Genomic DNA, 13527 nt, shown 5'->3' on the forward strand with positions numbered 1-13527 from the left:
AAATCACTGGTATATCTAAAGAGCATCCCATAACGTTTAAGGTGTTTGATGGTACTGGCAAAATGAGGATGTCTGCATTTATTGTGCATTCATCATTGGAAATGAGTATTCTCTGCTGTTTTCTGTATCATCTGTGCTCTCAGTGTCAACAAGTGTTGAGTTACAAGAAGCAGCTCTTTGGTCAACCAACCAGAAAGATCTCAATTAAATGTGTTGGTAGGCTAAGAACGCCTCACAGAAGTTTGAGATGGACAGACAAGTTCTTTTGTAACATCATGAACCAGTCCTAGCACAATGCGAGTTAGTGAGGCACTAAATTACTAGAAATCGCAGTTCTTCATCTGTATAGCTGAAATTCCTATGTAGATGCAATCAAGAAGTCATTCAAGATTCATTAAATGTGAGTAGCTGCAGAAAAGTGCTGCATATGATGGAATACTGGATCCATGTGTACTTGAGTTGCTTTACTACAACTGAACTGATTATTTGCAACTACTTTCATTAGCTATTTGGGGAAACTACTTTTCTTTACTCTTCTTGCCTTCCCTTGTCTTGAAGTTACATCTATCCCCATTTCAGTGTTATACTTGTGTAATTTAACAAGAGACCTTTTACTTGAAAGTAGCTGCTGTTCTGACCGTAGGAGGCTATCTGAAATTCTGAAATGAGAATTCGTTTGTGTTTTGAGGGAGAGCGCTCTCCACGGTGAGAATATGTACGCTTTGGAAAAAGCAGGGCTTGCTTTGGTGCATGGCCAAAGCTGCAGTGACTTCTCACAGAATCTTACAGTTGTCTTAGCACTCCCAAACAGGAAGCAGTTGTGTTAAGTTGCGTTCGCTTTGCTTCCATAAGCTTAGCTGCTGTGTTTCTAAGAATAAAGTCTAAATAGCAGCACAGTTTCCTAGTCAGTACGGAGGAATCTAATGTTGCTGGTCACAAGGCATGGTGTGTTTCTGAAAGGTCATTTGATATCGTGACGATGAGAATGGTTTTAAAGTTTAAGTATAGTATTTTCTGTTGGTGGTGCTGGGGAAAGGCTGGAGTACTTAGATTTTGCTGTAAGCCCAGATGCCTGTAATTTAGCCCGGTTAGTCTGTATGTAGAAATCTAAAAACATTGCTACAAAAGGGGCAACTGTGTGTGAGCACCAAGGTGAAGGGAGCAAAATAAGATGAGGAGCACTTACATATTTCAGTTTGCCATCACAAAGCACCAGCCTTTTGCACTTCCACTGTGATATCATCAGATCAACTTCACCCGTTGTTTCCGACATTCTCTTGAGTTATTTTGCCTAAATCCTTCCTGGGCCTCTCTTCTCTCTCTCCCTCAAAGACAGAGCTCCTGCCACCACCTGCAGGGGCTGATCCAGAGACACGCTGGCCTAAGGATGTATCTTTGTGCAGACCCATCGTAATACATCCAACCCGTTCACAGATAGCTTTTCTTCAGTTCTTTTACTTTAAAATGAACTGATTTCAGTTCTGTGTAGCACTTTATACTCGGTGAGCATCCCTTCTAGCAGCGTTGTATATCCTTTTGTGTATCTTCAGGATTTGTTGCTGCTCTTGCAGTTCTTTGGGGAAAGTGGTGGTGAATACCTTTCACCTGAGACTGGATGCTGGCCCGGTTCCTCCTGATAGCCAAGTGTACTGGAATGCTCTTTGTTTTGCCCGGGTGCGCTGTTTTTGATGTGCTGCAATAACATGCGAGTCAGGTATCATATTACTTGATTATTTTTCATTAATATTTCATTTCTGAATGTTTTGTGCAGTTTGCTAACAAAATCTTGTCCTTCCCAGATTTAAAATTTTGCATTATTGGATATTAACCTGATGTTTGCTTTTCTGGTCAGTATAGCCATGTGAAATACAATTTGCTGAACTGTCAGTATAACTGGCAGGAAGATCAAAGTTACAAGCAGCTGATCTCAGATGAGAGATTATAGGGGTAGGATAATCGGATAAAGGGCAGTTGAAGAAATGTGACACTTACAAAAAATATTTTAAATCTGCCTGTCCCCATGTGTCCTTGATTTCAGTAGTAGAATTTGTGAAGCCTGGGCTCATCTAGTTAGCCTAGTTGAGGTATTTAGAGGGGAGATACGCGATTTGGAAATTTATTGTAAATAGGATGTCTAATAACTGATTACATGAATGCAGGTGAAGGTTTGTATGTGGAAATGAGTGTGTGCGACTCTTGGCTGATCATTAGTATTTTTTTTCTTTGTGTCTTGATCTTGTTTACATTTCATAATAACAGTAAGCCTGAAACACGTGTTCATCCTTTCCTATATGGAGAAAGAAAATGTGTTTAGGGGAGATGTTAAGTATAAATGGAGCTACTTTTAGCAAAAAATCCATAAACTTGAGATCAACTAGAGTATTTGTCAAGGGGATTTGAAGTCAGCAATAAGTTACATGACACTTTGTATTGTCAGTCAGCTGAAACTTGACTAATTGATTCAGCACAGTGGCTGCTGAAAACAGGAATTCTGTCTACCTGTTTTTTTTCTTGCTAATTAGGTAGAAATACATAGTGATTCTGAATTTTTATTTTTGCCTTCAAGTGTAATACTACATTTACATAAGTCTCTTACTTTTCATGGGTGTTTTCCACATGAATAAACATAAAATTGTAGCAGAAGTGCTCAGTGTGCCTGTGTGCGCACACATGTGCGTAAAACATGGTGATGGAGGGGAGCTGATCTATAGGGGAGAGAGCTTCAGCTATTTAAATACGATATCAGGCATGGAGGGAAACTATATCCTCTGGGGAAGAATTAGTTTCCTTGCAACAACTCTGATCTTTCTGGGATTTGTCAGTTTTTGCTTTAATGCTATTTATAGTGCAGCATATATAAACATTGGCCTGTGTTTAGGTGAAAACACAAAGTTTCATTTGAAGTCTGATTTGTGAAGAGCAGGTTTGTTGCAGCAAGTTTTCTTAAAGGTACCCAAACAATTTCAGGTTCCTCAAAGAAGTGTTGAAATGATGGCTCCTAACAATCCAGTTCACTAAAAATGTGTTTTAGAATATGAAGCTACCTCTGTTCTGAAGAAAAGCCTGGAGTTGTGTGTGGTGTTTTTTTTTTTTTTTTTAAAGTTTGCATTTGACCTTAAACTTCTGCCATGTGTTCACAGAATCATAGAACAGTTGGGGTTGGAAGAGACCTTTGAAGGTCATTTACTCCAACCCCGCTGCAGTGAGCAGCGACATCTTCAACTCAGTCGGGTTGCTCAGAGCCTCATCCAACCCGACCTTGAATGTTTCCAGGGATGGGGCGTATGCCACCTCTCTGGTGGACATTCTGTTCCAGTGTTTTACTACCCTCATTGTAAAAATTTTCTTCCTTATATCTAGTCTGAATTTACTCTCTTTTAGATTAAAACCATTACCTCTTGTCCTATTGCAACCGGCCTTGCTAAAAAGTCTGTCCCCATCTTTCCTGTAGGCCCCCTTTAAGCACTGAAAGGCCACAGTAAGGTCTCCCCGGAGCCTTCTTTTTCTCCAGGCTGATCAGTGCCAACTATCTCAGCCTATCCTCATAGGAGAGGTGCTCCAGCCCTCTGATCGTTTTTGTGGCCCTCCTCTGGACCCATTCCAACAGATCCACATCTCTCCTGCACTGTTTTAATCCCATGGTTTTGATCTCTCTTCCTCCTTGTGTGCTACCCAGTAGACCTCCCATGTTTGGGATGTTCTTACGCAGTAATTCTCCCACTGCTGAGATGGGAGGGAAGTCATGGGGAGCCATGAGAGCAGAGGGGGAGACAGGCCTGGAGAACTGGGCAGGCAGAGGAGCCATTGAAGGTGGCCAGGGCTGTGATACCTCTTTTGAAGCTTCATGGTGCTCTTTGTTCTCCTTTTCCACCACATTTGTTCTCTTGGCTGCACCTTGCAGTGACTTCCTAATACCAGTGTTCCCTTCCCTCCGACTCGCTTGCTCTGTCCTGTTCTATTTACAGCTGTCAAGGCTAATGCCAGCTTCTTCCCCGAGTGTAGGGCGCATCTTCAGTTTTAGGTTTTGCATCCAAGTGTATCAGGATAAAAACCGGGTGGTGTATTTTAGACCATGTTTCGAGTACTTAGGTCTTTTATCAATGAAGCATGAAATTAAAGATTTGCTCTTAATGGTCTTGTGATCTTTGGGAATGTGCTTCAATTCTAATGCTAGCTATTCCCTCCCTCTCTTTATCATATTTTTAGAATTATTCACAAAGATTGTAATTGTGCTTGTTGTGGATTAGTGCTAAAATTATGTGTTCCCTGAGAAAAAAATATGCTGTGGGAGTTTTGGATTTGAGCATCCCTTTAAAGCAGCAAACTTGACAGAATCTTTGTCACGTTTGAGAGTTAAAAATAAATTTCTTAAGCAAACAAAAAAAGCCACCAACCAACCCAAAGAGAAAAACTCACTCTTACCTAATAACTTAGCTTTTGGAAATCAGGCTTTGAAATCTAGTACCAAATATCTTACGAGTCATGACAGAATCATGATGATGAGCAGCTCTGTCCTCAGAGAGGATTTCTTGAGAGACAACAGAAAGCAATGAAAATGTGTGCGTATGTATATGTCACATATACATACATATATAATGCTTTCTCTACTTAACTGCACATGCTGTGTTACGACTCCTCATTTTGGGGCCTGTCACTGAACATTTTGCAGAACAGAAATACTTGGTGAGTTGTTTCCAGTGTCTTAGGCGTAGAAGAATATTCAGTCAAGTGACTGCAGCACCTTTAAATGTTGCTACTACTCCTCGAGAGGCAACGGCCTTCCCAGCTCTGGCACATTGAAGTGTGTGAGTTTCGGAGATGGTTTGGTAGGAAGAATTTGTTGCAGGGTGCACTTTGAAATAAAATCACTTTTTGTCAACAAAGCTGAATGGGCATAATTTTCCATATAAGAGGTTACAACAGATACCTTGGGTGGTAATTACAGTGCAGCAGCTGCTCCAGCACCCAACATCTGCCTATGGCTGGTTTTTCGACAGAAGTGAGGTTGGATTTTACTCACCTCCTGTAGGTAGTAGTACCAGTGGCAACCAGAATAAAGGCTGGTGCTCGTTTATGAGGGCTTGCTGTCTGGAGCTATTGTATAAACTGCTGGCTGCAGGGGCAATAATACTTAGAGGTACTGGGATGTCAAGTAGGGAAGCACTCCCTCATGCTGTAACTGTATTTTTCTTCAGCTGGTGTTGTGCTTTTCATTGTTGGGACAAAATCTATACCATTCTTCAGTCTCTTGAATTAGGATGCTCATCTTGAAGCAAATTTGTAGTTCAACAAAAAATAGACCCACACACATCTTATGGTTTCCAAACGCCGCATTTCATTTGGAGAATTTTTTGACATATTGATAGCTATGCCAGTGCCCAAGCTTACAGGAGCCATTCAAATAAGTAAACGTTTTCTCTGAAAACTGCTTGGGAATTTGCGGCTCACAGAAGCTTTCTCAGAATGCAGCGTGACAAATAACAAACATCTGCAAAATATGCAGCGCCGGCTGCGTTTCTGTACTTGTAGGGCATGAGATGGCTTGGGAGCAGGAATTAGACTGGCTGGTTTTTAAAAAGGTGCAAACACACGTTTATTTCTTTCATATAACTTCCCTGGGCTTTGTACACGAGGGCTGGCTTCACAGCTTAAAGAGAGGAGAACTGAGACTGAAAATCCCCAATAGCAGTCAGCGTAAGTATGTTAATAAGGTTCTCGCTCTAATGCTTCCATGTATTAAGCCAGATCTGAATTTACAATGATACCTGTAGATAGATTGTATTGTCCCTGTAGTGCCAGTGCAGAAACTTCCTGACAGTGACTGTGTAAGGTAGTAACTGGGCTTCTTGCCTTCCCAGTCCTGGATTTTATGCTGTCCTCCCTGCTGTCAAAGCTGTGAATGCAACTACACAGAGTCTTAAATGCTGTTAGTTCAAATGTGCTCCTTTTCACAAGCCAGATACTGCACAACCTCTCTGCTCTTCTTCAGTGGATGGTCCAGCCAGAACTTGACTGGTAGATTTTTAAATTTTTTTACCCAAGGCAGAGTAGGTAACAGTTGGTCTTCTAGTGCCCTGTTTGTTCCTGCTGTTCGAAGAGTGAATACCTATTGCATTTCTTCCCCGTGAGTTTAGCACGTGTGGTTCACTGGCAGAAGTATATTCAATACAATAATAAAAAAAATTCTCTACTTTCTTCACCTTCCTCAGACGTTCTTGTTCAAATATCAGTATAACTTCTTTTTAATTATTTAGCTGATGGATTTTTCCCCCTATACTTTCTACACTCCTTTCCCGTCTTAACAGAACTGTGCCTTGGTAGCCCCCAGGCATAAGGAGATGGTATTTGGCTAGTATGAATTTTTAATGCAATTTAGTTTGGTTTTTAATTTTTGCATTGGATTCAAGTCTGTATGCACATGAGACTTAAATGAAAATTGTGAGATGATAAATAATGGCATGATTCACCTTTTTTCATGAAGGCTAAAACTTAGAGTATCTTAAAACTACGTTAAGTGCTCATACACAGAAAGAGTACACAATACTCCTGCTTAATAAAGTGCAATATGTTATCACTACAAAAGGACTAAACTTTTTTTTGGAAAAGTAAATGAAGTATAAAATGAGAAGCATCATTGTAACCATATCTTTACATAACCAGTTTTAAACTGGTCTAATTTATTTTACTTTGAAAGCCAGTTTTATGGTGTTGCAAATTACTGTTTCAGAAGAGTGAGAAATTAGGCCTTAATAGCTGAGGAAAAAGTTAATTTGGCAAAGGGAACTCATCTTTGAGGGAAATGCTAATGCATTGTTCCCATAGTAAAACACGTTCTTCATAGTAAAACAGGAGAAAAAGTAAAAAAAGTAAAACATGAACAAATGTCTGCCTGTTCCCTTTGCCTTTTGTACCTGTTAAGATCTTCAGTAAGCACAAGTAAATATTTTTTTTCCCCAGATCGTTCCAAAGAATAAAACTATGAATTTATGGTTAGTGAACTTGAGCAGTCTCAAAATATTTTACTTGTACATTGTCTCAGTATTCTAGGCAGCTCTTACAGAAAACCTCTGCAGAGATTTTGCGATTTGGATTGCAACCTCTGGTTGCCAGTATTTTGATTATTGGTTTAAATAAAAAAAATAACGATTGCTGTTCTGTTTATTTGTCACGTTATTTCCCTGAAAAGTGGGTGCAGCTAAAAAAAAAAAAAAAAAAAAGGTAAATTAAGGTAAATTAAAAAATCCCATCTTAAAGCAGGTGGGAAGCAGTTTGATGGGCTGTGGAGCTACCTCAGGTTACACTTCGCTGCCGGTTCACAGCCGTTGCTGGTAGTTGCTTGTGATCTTGTGCATAACAGACAAGTAGTATACTGTAAACAGCATTAAAGTTTTCTTGGGTTCTTTGAATGCCATTTTGTGGTGAGCGTATTGGCACTCTTACCCAGTACAGTGACTGTTCTGCTTTGTGGCATAATCAGCGTTTGGTACGTGTTACATTTTTAATACAGTTATATGTTGCTGAGAGTGTATGTCGCTGTGCGTTTGTCTTGAGTATGTTTCACAGGGCCTCATATGGGTAAAGCTTGTTAGCTAACAACTCTGTGGGTTTTCTAATTTTTGCAGAGTTGCTGCACAAATATATTTTACTTTAGCATCGATTGAGTATAGTTGTTGCTTCATAAGGGAAAAAAGAATTTAAAAAATGCACATTGAGTTTTCCGTATCTGTCTTGGGCACCTAAATAATACATATAAAGGAATGTCCTGAAGTTTTGTGGTGTAGAATTGTTGATTCAGCGTATAGCTGTTCATCTAGGTGATGTACATCTCCGAATGGGGTGTTTGAAATGGTGCATCTTTGGTGTATCCCCTGGAAGAGGCGCGTTTGCATCTGTGTGCCGCTGCCTGAGCGGAGTTATTTTCTCCGGATAACGCAGTGATCCGTTCTCAGTCCCTGGGTGCGGTGAGAGCTCTCGCTGGCTGAACTCCGAAGTAGCCTGTAGTGTAGTAGACCGTAGACAGGGACTTGCTTTGAACAATCTGCAAGCGTGGAGAAGCAGGTTGAGCGTGGGGTCCTTGACGTCACTTCTTGTGTCTTGGCTGCTGCAGCCCTGTCAGGTGAGCTGTGTGGTGGCCACAGCTGGTTCACAATAGAGAAATCAGAAAAAATTTCTTTAGGGGTTGTACTACTACTGCACAGGATCTGCCCCAGTTATATCAAAGAGCTGTCTGTGTAAAATGGACTGGCACTAGGGATTTTGTTAGTGGAAACTGCTTTCTCTGTGGGCATCTGTGGGAATTTACAGGAGGGTTTGAGGCAAAAAACCCATCTAGACTGGGCTGGATGGGGCTTTGAGCAACCTGGTCTAGTGGGAGGTGTCTCTGCCCATGGCAGGGTGTTGGAACCAAATGATCTCTAAGGTCCCTTCCAACCTAAACCATGCTATGATTCTATGAAAAAGAAATGTTGCAGATAAATGACAGTAAAGGACCTTACATAACAGGAATTGGCACTTATTACATGGGAAGACTTTATAGGCTGTTCTGCGGCTGATGGTACTAAATTAGGCTCTTTGGAAGTCAGTTGCACAGTTTGAATTCTGAGAACAGGTTTGTCTTTGATTCTCACATGATTTGTTGTACATGCTGTCAGCCCCGTCTTTCTAAATGAGTGCAGTTTCTGTGGAAGTTCATGAATTATTTCTTTGTTTGAACAAGTTTGTGTCCTTTTGTTTTGGTCTTGAGAATGTGTATCTTAATGTTTTCGTGGTTTGTTTGTTTTCTGAAATAACTTTATTCCATGATGTTAAGATCTCCAAGTGCTTACTGTAACTTTTTCAAAAGGTTCTGAAAAGGCTGGATTATAGTTCATATCTTTTAGGCGGAAACTGTATTTCTTTTCTCTTACAGAATACGAATACATTTTTGATTAAATCTTTTTGTTCCACAGAATCTGTCTATGACCTTCTCCCAAAGGAGCTGCAGCTACCACCTTCCAGAGAAACATCTGTAGCATCCATGAGCCAAACAAGTGGTGGCGAGGCAGGTTCGCCGCCTCCAGCTGTAGTTGCTGCTGGTAAGCATTCTCATTTATTCAGTTGCTTTGTTAAGGTTTGTAACGTTCTGGCCAACATGAACAGTGCTGGCAAAGTTTTGATTGTAAAAAAAGAGCTTGTGGAGAAGTAGTAGAGTTCATTCTAGGAGAATTTAGGTAATATAAATTAAACTGGATGATCCAAATTATCAGGTATTCTATATTAATGGTTACTGTATTTCTTATATGTATCTTCATAAGAAATAAGTTACCTGTTTTGCTGTTCTGTTATTATGCAGCACAGGCCTATTAACTCCTAGAATGCACTCTGCCTTCAGAGGTAATAAATACCAATTTGGAACTCAGGCACAATGCTGACTGACTGTAAAAGAGCGAATTCTAGCCAGGATAAAAAATTGAATGGGAGATTACATTTTGGGCCGTGAAGCTTTTACCAAACTGTAAGCATGAAGAAAGGTCATGTTTTCCTTTGAAGCCTGAGGAAGCTTAGTATTTAAACTCCATTCACACATAGCTCTCTCTTGTAATGTATTACAAAATTCTCACATACATAAGAATATAATATATGTCAGGATGGCACTTTTATAAACTGATGAGTTTAAATTAGTTATTTTTCTAATTGACAGCATATACAAATGAGACATGACCTTTTTATCTTCATCTTTATCTTACTCCCAGTCATGTTTTAGACTTTAGACTATAGACTCTGTCATTGGTCTTCATTAAACGTAAAAAAGTGAGGATTTAAAGGCAGAGCTCTGCTCTGTGACGTTAGCCTTAGTGATGGTTTGCACCTGGAACTCTTGTCAGTAATTTGTATGTATCAGTAAACATCTGTGCAATGAGGAGAAAGAGGGAAAATGATCATGCTCATGATTGATGCATCTTTCTTCATTGGATAAGGCTTTTCTTACATAATTTGATCCCCGTATTTCTCACAAGGTCATGATCCACTTTCCTAATTGGCCTTAAATTGTTGCTTGAGAAAAATGTATACATTTAAGGTGAGGATTCAGATAGCTGCATTATTCTTACTTCTCTCTATGAGTTCATATGCATTAAATGTTTGTGTGAGAATGTTTCCCAGATTTGCATGGTACAGGAATCCTGATGAGAAACTGAAGTGATTGTAGACTTGTCAGAGAAACTTTACAGCACTGCTCACCATTCATGTTTTGCCAGACCTCTTCTGAGACAACCTGTGGATTTAACTGTGCACAGTGGAACTTTAGTCATTGAAAGAATTTGATGTTTTTATTTATGATACTGAATAGATTTGATATTTTTATATCACTTATTAAAAAATAATTTGGGCATATATTTGTAAAATCAAGATACTTAATGGTCGGTTTGGTTCAAAGACAACCAGGTTTGGTTCAGCAACCAAATCCTGCAGAAACGTGTACCTTAAAAACAAGCGAACAAAGAAATCCCACAAACCCTGTTACACTCTAAATCCACAGATAGACATGAACTGCTAATTAATTCTGTATCTAACAGAAAAGACTTAAAAGCTTGAATGGAACTAAATGTCTGTTACCTCCAGGTATTTAGTGTCTGCTAACAGCCAGTCCAGCTCCTTTAAAAAAAACCATAAGAATATGTTAGCTGTGTTTGGGTTAAACTGCAGCACGATTTTCTTGAATGAAAAACTTCAAAAAATAGTGTTGAGATTTTTTTTGTAATACCGAAAGACCTACTTGTTCAATTAAGAACACTTTTCAATGTCAGAGAGAGTGTAGTTTCACCAAGACTTTAAGCTGCTGAAAGAAGAGCTTTTCAAGTACGTGCTGCCCAGTGCGTTGGATCAAAGACCTGCTCCAGGTTCAAGTTATCCCAGATGGGTTCACTGCGGGTCTGCACAAGGAAAGGACTAATGCGGGGAAGGAAGAGCAGTCAGAAAAGGTGGAGCTAGTTTCTCTCAATGGCTGTCAGTTTGTGCTGGTTTAACTTGCTTACTGAACTGTGGCTTTGGAGACCTTCCATCAGTGTTGTGACGAGATACCTGAGTTTCTGGGTGCTTTTAAAATCAAGATCAGAAGTATTCAGCACAAGCAACTACAGTTCTCCAAGTTGTTAAAAATTTTCTTAAAAAACCCCACCTAGCCATCCAACCAGAAAACCCCAAACAGAGCAAAGACTAGTTTTGTTTTCATTGCTTATGTCACTTTCCACTACAGTGAGGGCAAGAACAATTGAACCTTGGTCTTTTATAAACAATTGTGATCACCAGGACAGTTCAATAGTGAGTTGTGCTGTGTATACATGTAAGCAGACGTGAGCCCCGGCCCGAAGCAACGTTGCTGGTGCTGTTACAGGGGAACGGATGGCTGACTCCCATAGGCATCGTGGAAGGCTCAACTTCAGCATTTTGGCTGATGAATGATATCAGATAGTTTTAGCGTAACATCTTAGTGGGGTTTTTGTTTGTATTTTCTCCTGACCTCTACCACATCCTTTAAAGAAAATGCATGCATTGTAGAACAGAGGAAGGAACATCAATGTCTACAAAAGTTGTAGGTGGGGGTAGAAGGAGAGGTGAGTTTACTCTTTGCAGTGGATCTCAGTGGACTGTTTTAGACTTATAGCCCCCCACCCCTTCCCCCAAATTTCTGCTGTGTATTGCCTGATCAGGATTCCTTCTCCAAGCCGTCCTGAACTCAGCACTGCTGAACTGACGCTGATACCCACAGCACACAGCTGCCTTGGAGCAGGAGCATTCTCCAGTGTTCTCAGGAGTGCTTTTGCTTTTCATTGAGGTAGCTGTGTGTTTCTTCTGCACCCAAATCTCTCCACTTTCTCAAGAGAATAGGACACAAGTGTTTCAGCTGCATTCTTGCTGTAGCTGTACCACGTTTCTAGAAAAGGGTGTATCATATTTTACTATTTTCTGTAATTGTTTTAGGATTGCTATAGTGTCTTTGAAAAGTTGCTACTGTGTTTTCAACCTTGTCATCCAGCCTCTTGTAGTAATGAGAAGTCTGGCTGAGCTGGGCTCTGATTTCTTAACAGGAAAGTAAGAGGAAAATCAGCCTGGGCTTTGTGCATGTCTATATGCTTATACAGGAAAACATAAATATATGTTTTGCACTTACATTTTAAAAGACCAAGGCTGACCATTCATTTGCATAGATCAAGTCCTTAATAGCAGACTATAGGCACATGTTCAAGGAACGGACACTGTACAGATGATAGGTTGAAGAGGAAAGATGACTTTCGCAACCTAGTGTTTCTGTATCTGAAATCTTTCCCTTGTTTTGTGCAAGTCTCTCTTTTTTTAAAAAAAATAATTTATGTCAGCTCTTACTTGCTCTAAAACCTTACTTTTTTTGGAAATGATAGGGAAATGGTAGTTTAGTCTCCATAGCATTGTAGGTAATGTCACTTGTTTTTAAAAGGAAGGGCTAATTTGAAATGCTGCTAGCAACACTGTATGTAGAAGTCAATTGCAGATATGATTACTCTTGATAATGAGAGGCTTACGTTACAGGGAATGATCTGAAGTGGTGCGAACTTTTTGCTACTTCTGTAATAGTTAACACAGTTTGTTCTTTGCTTCCCAAAACACAGACTAAGGTAGTATCTGGCTGAAATTCAACTTAATTGAGCCACTTTGCTGTGAGGTTTTGTTCCATATAAATCACATTATAGGTGAGAAGTATATATTGCTGCAGTTAACTTCTCTGGTTTTTTTTGGAGGAGCAGGATGGGCTGTTTTTAGCAGTGATGACCTTGCAGGGGCAGACTTCTAGTTCTACCATTGGAAATTTTTGTGATTTACAGAACAGTTTTAAGAGTATTAATATGGAATGTTGCTGATTGGATTTTCATTAATTTGTTAATAAATGTGTATCTCATTCATTAATCCAGACAAAAGAGGTATTACCCACTCTCTGAATATCAAACAGGCAAGTATAATTTAATAGAACTCTAGGATTTTGAGCTGCGATGTTCACAACCTAAGCTGCTATCTCAAGCTTCTAATTCTGTTATTCTTCTGGAAAGCAGAAGGGAGGAAAAGGATCTGCTTTTACTGCTAGAAACTGTTCTCTGTGCTTGCTATTTGAATTACAAGTGCCTTTGTTCAAGGGACAGGAAAAGGAGGATTTTGCCTGGTGTGGTACCATAAACACATTAAATATGAATCATCTTCTAGACTCTTGAAATGCATGAGGGTGTCACGCTGAGAAGTGTCATTGTAGGCTGAGCATGGAGATTTCTTATATGAAATAAATGTGCCTGAAGCTTTAATAATGCCTTCTACATAATGTTTTTAAGCTCCAGTTGCAAGGAGAGATGCTTGATTCTTTTCAGTTGGCTCTTAAAGATTTAATATTTTTTTCACGTTGATCAAGAGATTGAACAAGTGCTTCAAATGCTTAAAATTCACACTGCTAATTGAAGTCCTTTCTCAAAGGTGTCTTTCTAGTTAGTAGGTCAACACCTTGTTCTGTCTTTTGGGGAAGGTTCAGCA

General features: G+C 39.7%; 1 protein-coding gene across 1 annotated transcript in view; it reads left to right on the top strand.

The window, feature by feature from the left end:
• Positions 1-8953: 8953 nt before the first annotated feature.
• The window catches only part of NFAT5 (nuclear factor of activated T-cells 5, tonicity-responsive), a 41390-nt gene continuing 36816 nt past the window's right edge, over positions 8954-13527 (top strand). Inside the window, exon 1 of the mRNA XM_009894037.1 lies at positions 8954-9074. Coding sequence (XP_009892339.1) covers positions 9017-9074 — 58 coding nt within the window. The 5' untranslated portion in view covers positions 8954-9016. The remainder of the gene's footprint in view (positions 9075-13527) is intronic.

The sequence above is a fragment of the Charadrius vociferus genome, unplaced genomic scaffold (assembly GCF_000708025.1).
Source record: "Charadrius vociferus isolate BGI_N301 unplaced genomic scaffold, ASM70802v2 scaffold341, whole genome shotgun sequence".
Lineage (NCBI taxonomy): Eukaryota > Metazoa > Chordata > Aves > Charadriiformes > Charadriidae > Charadrius > Charadrius vociferus.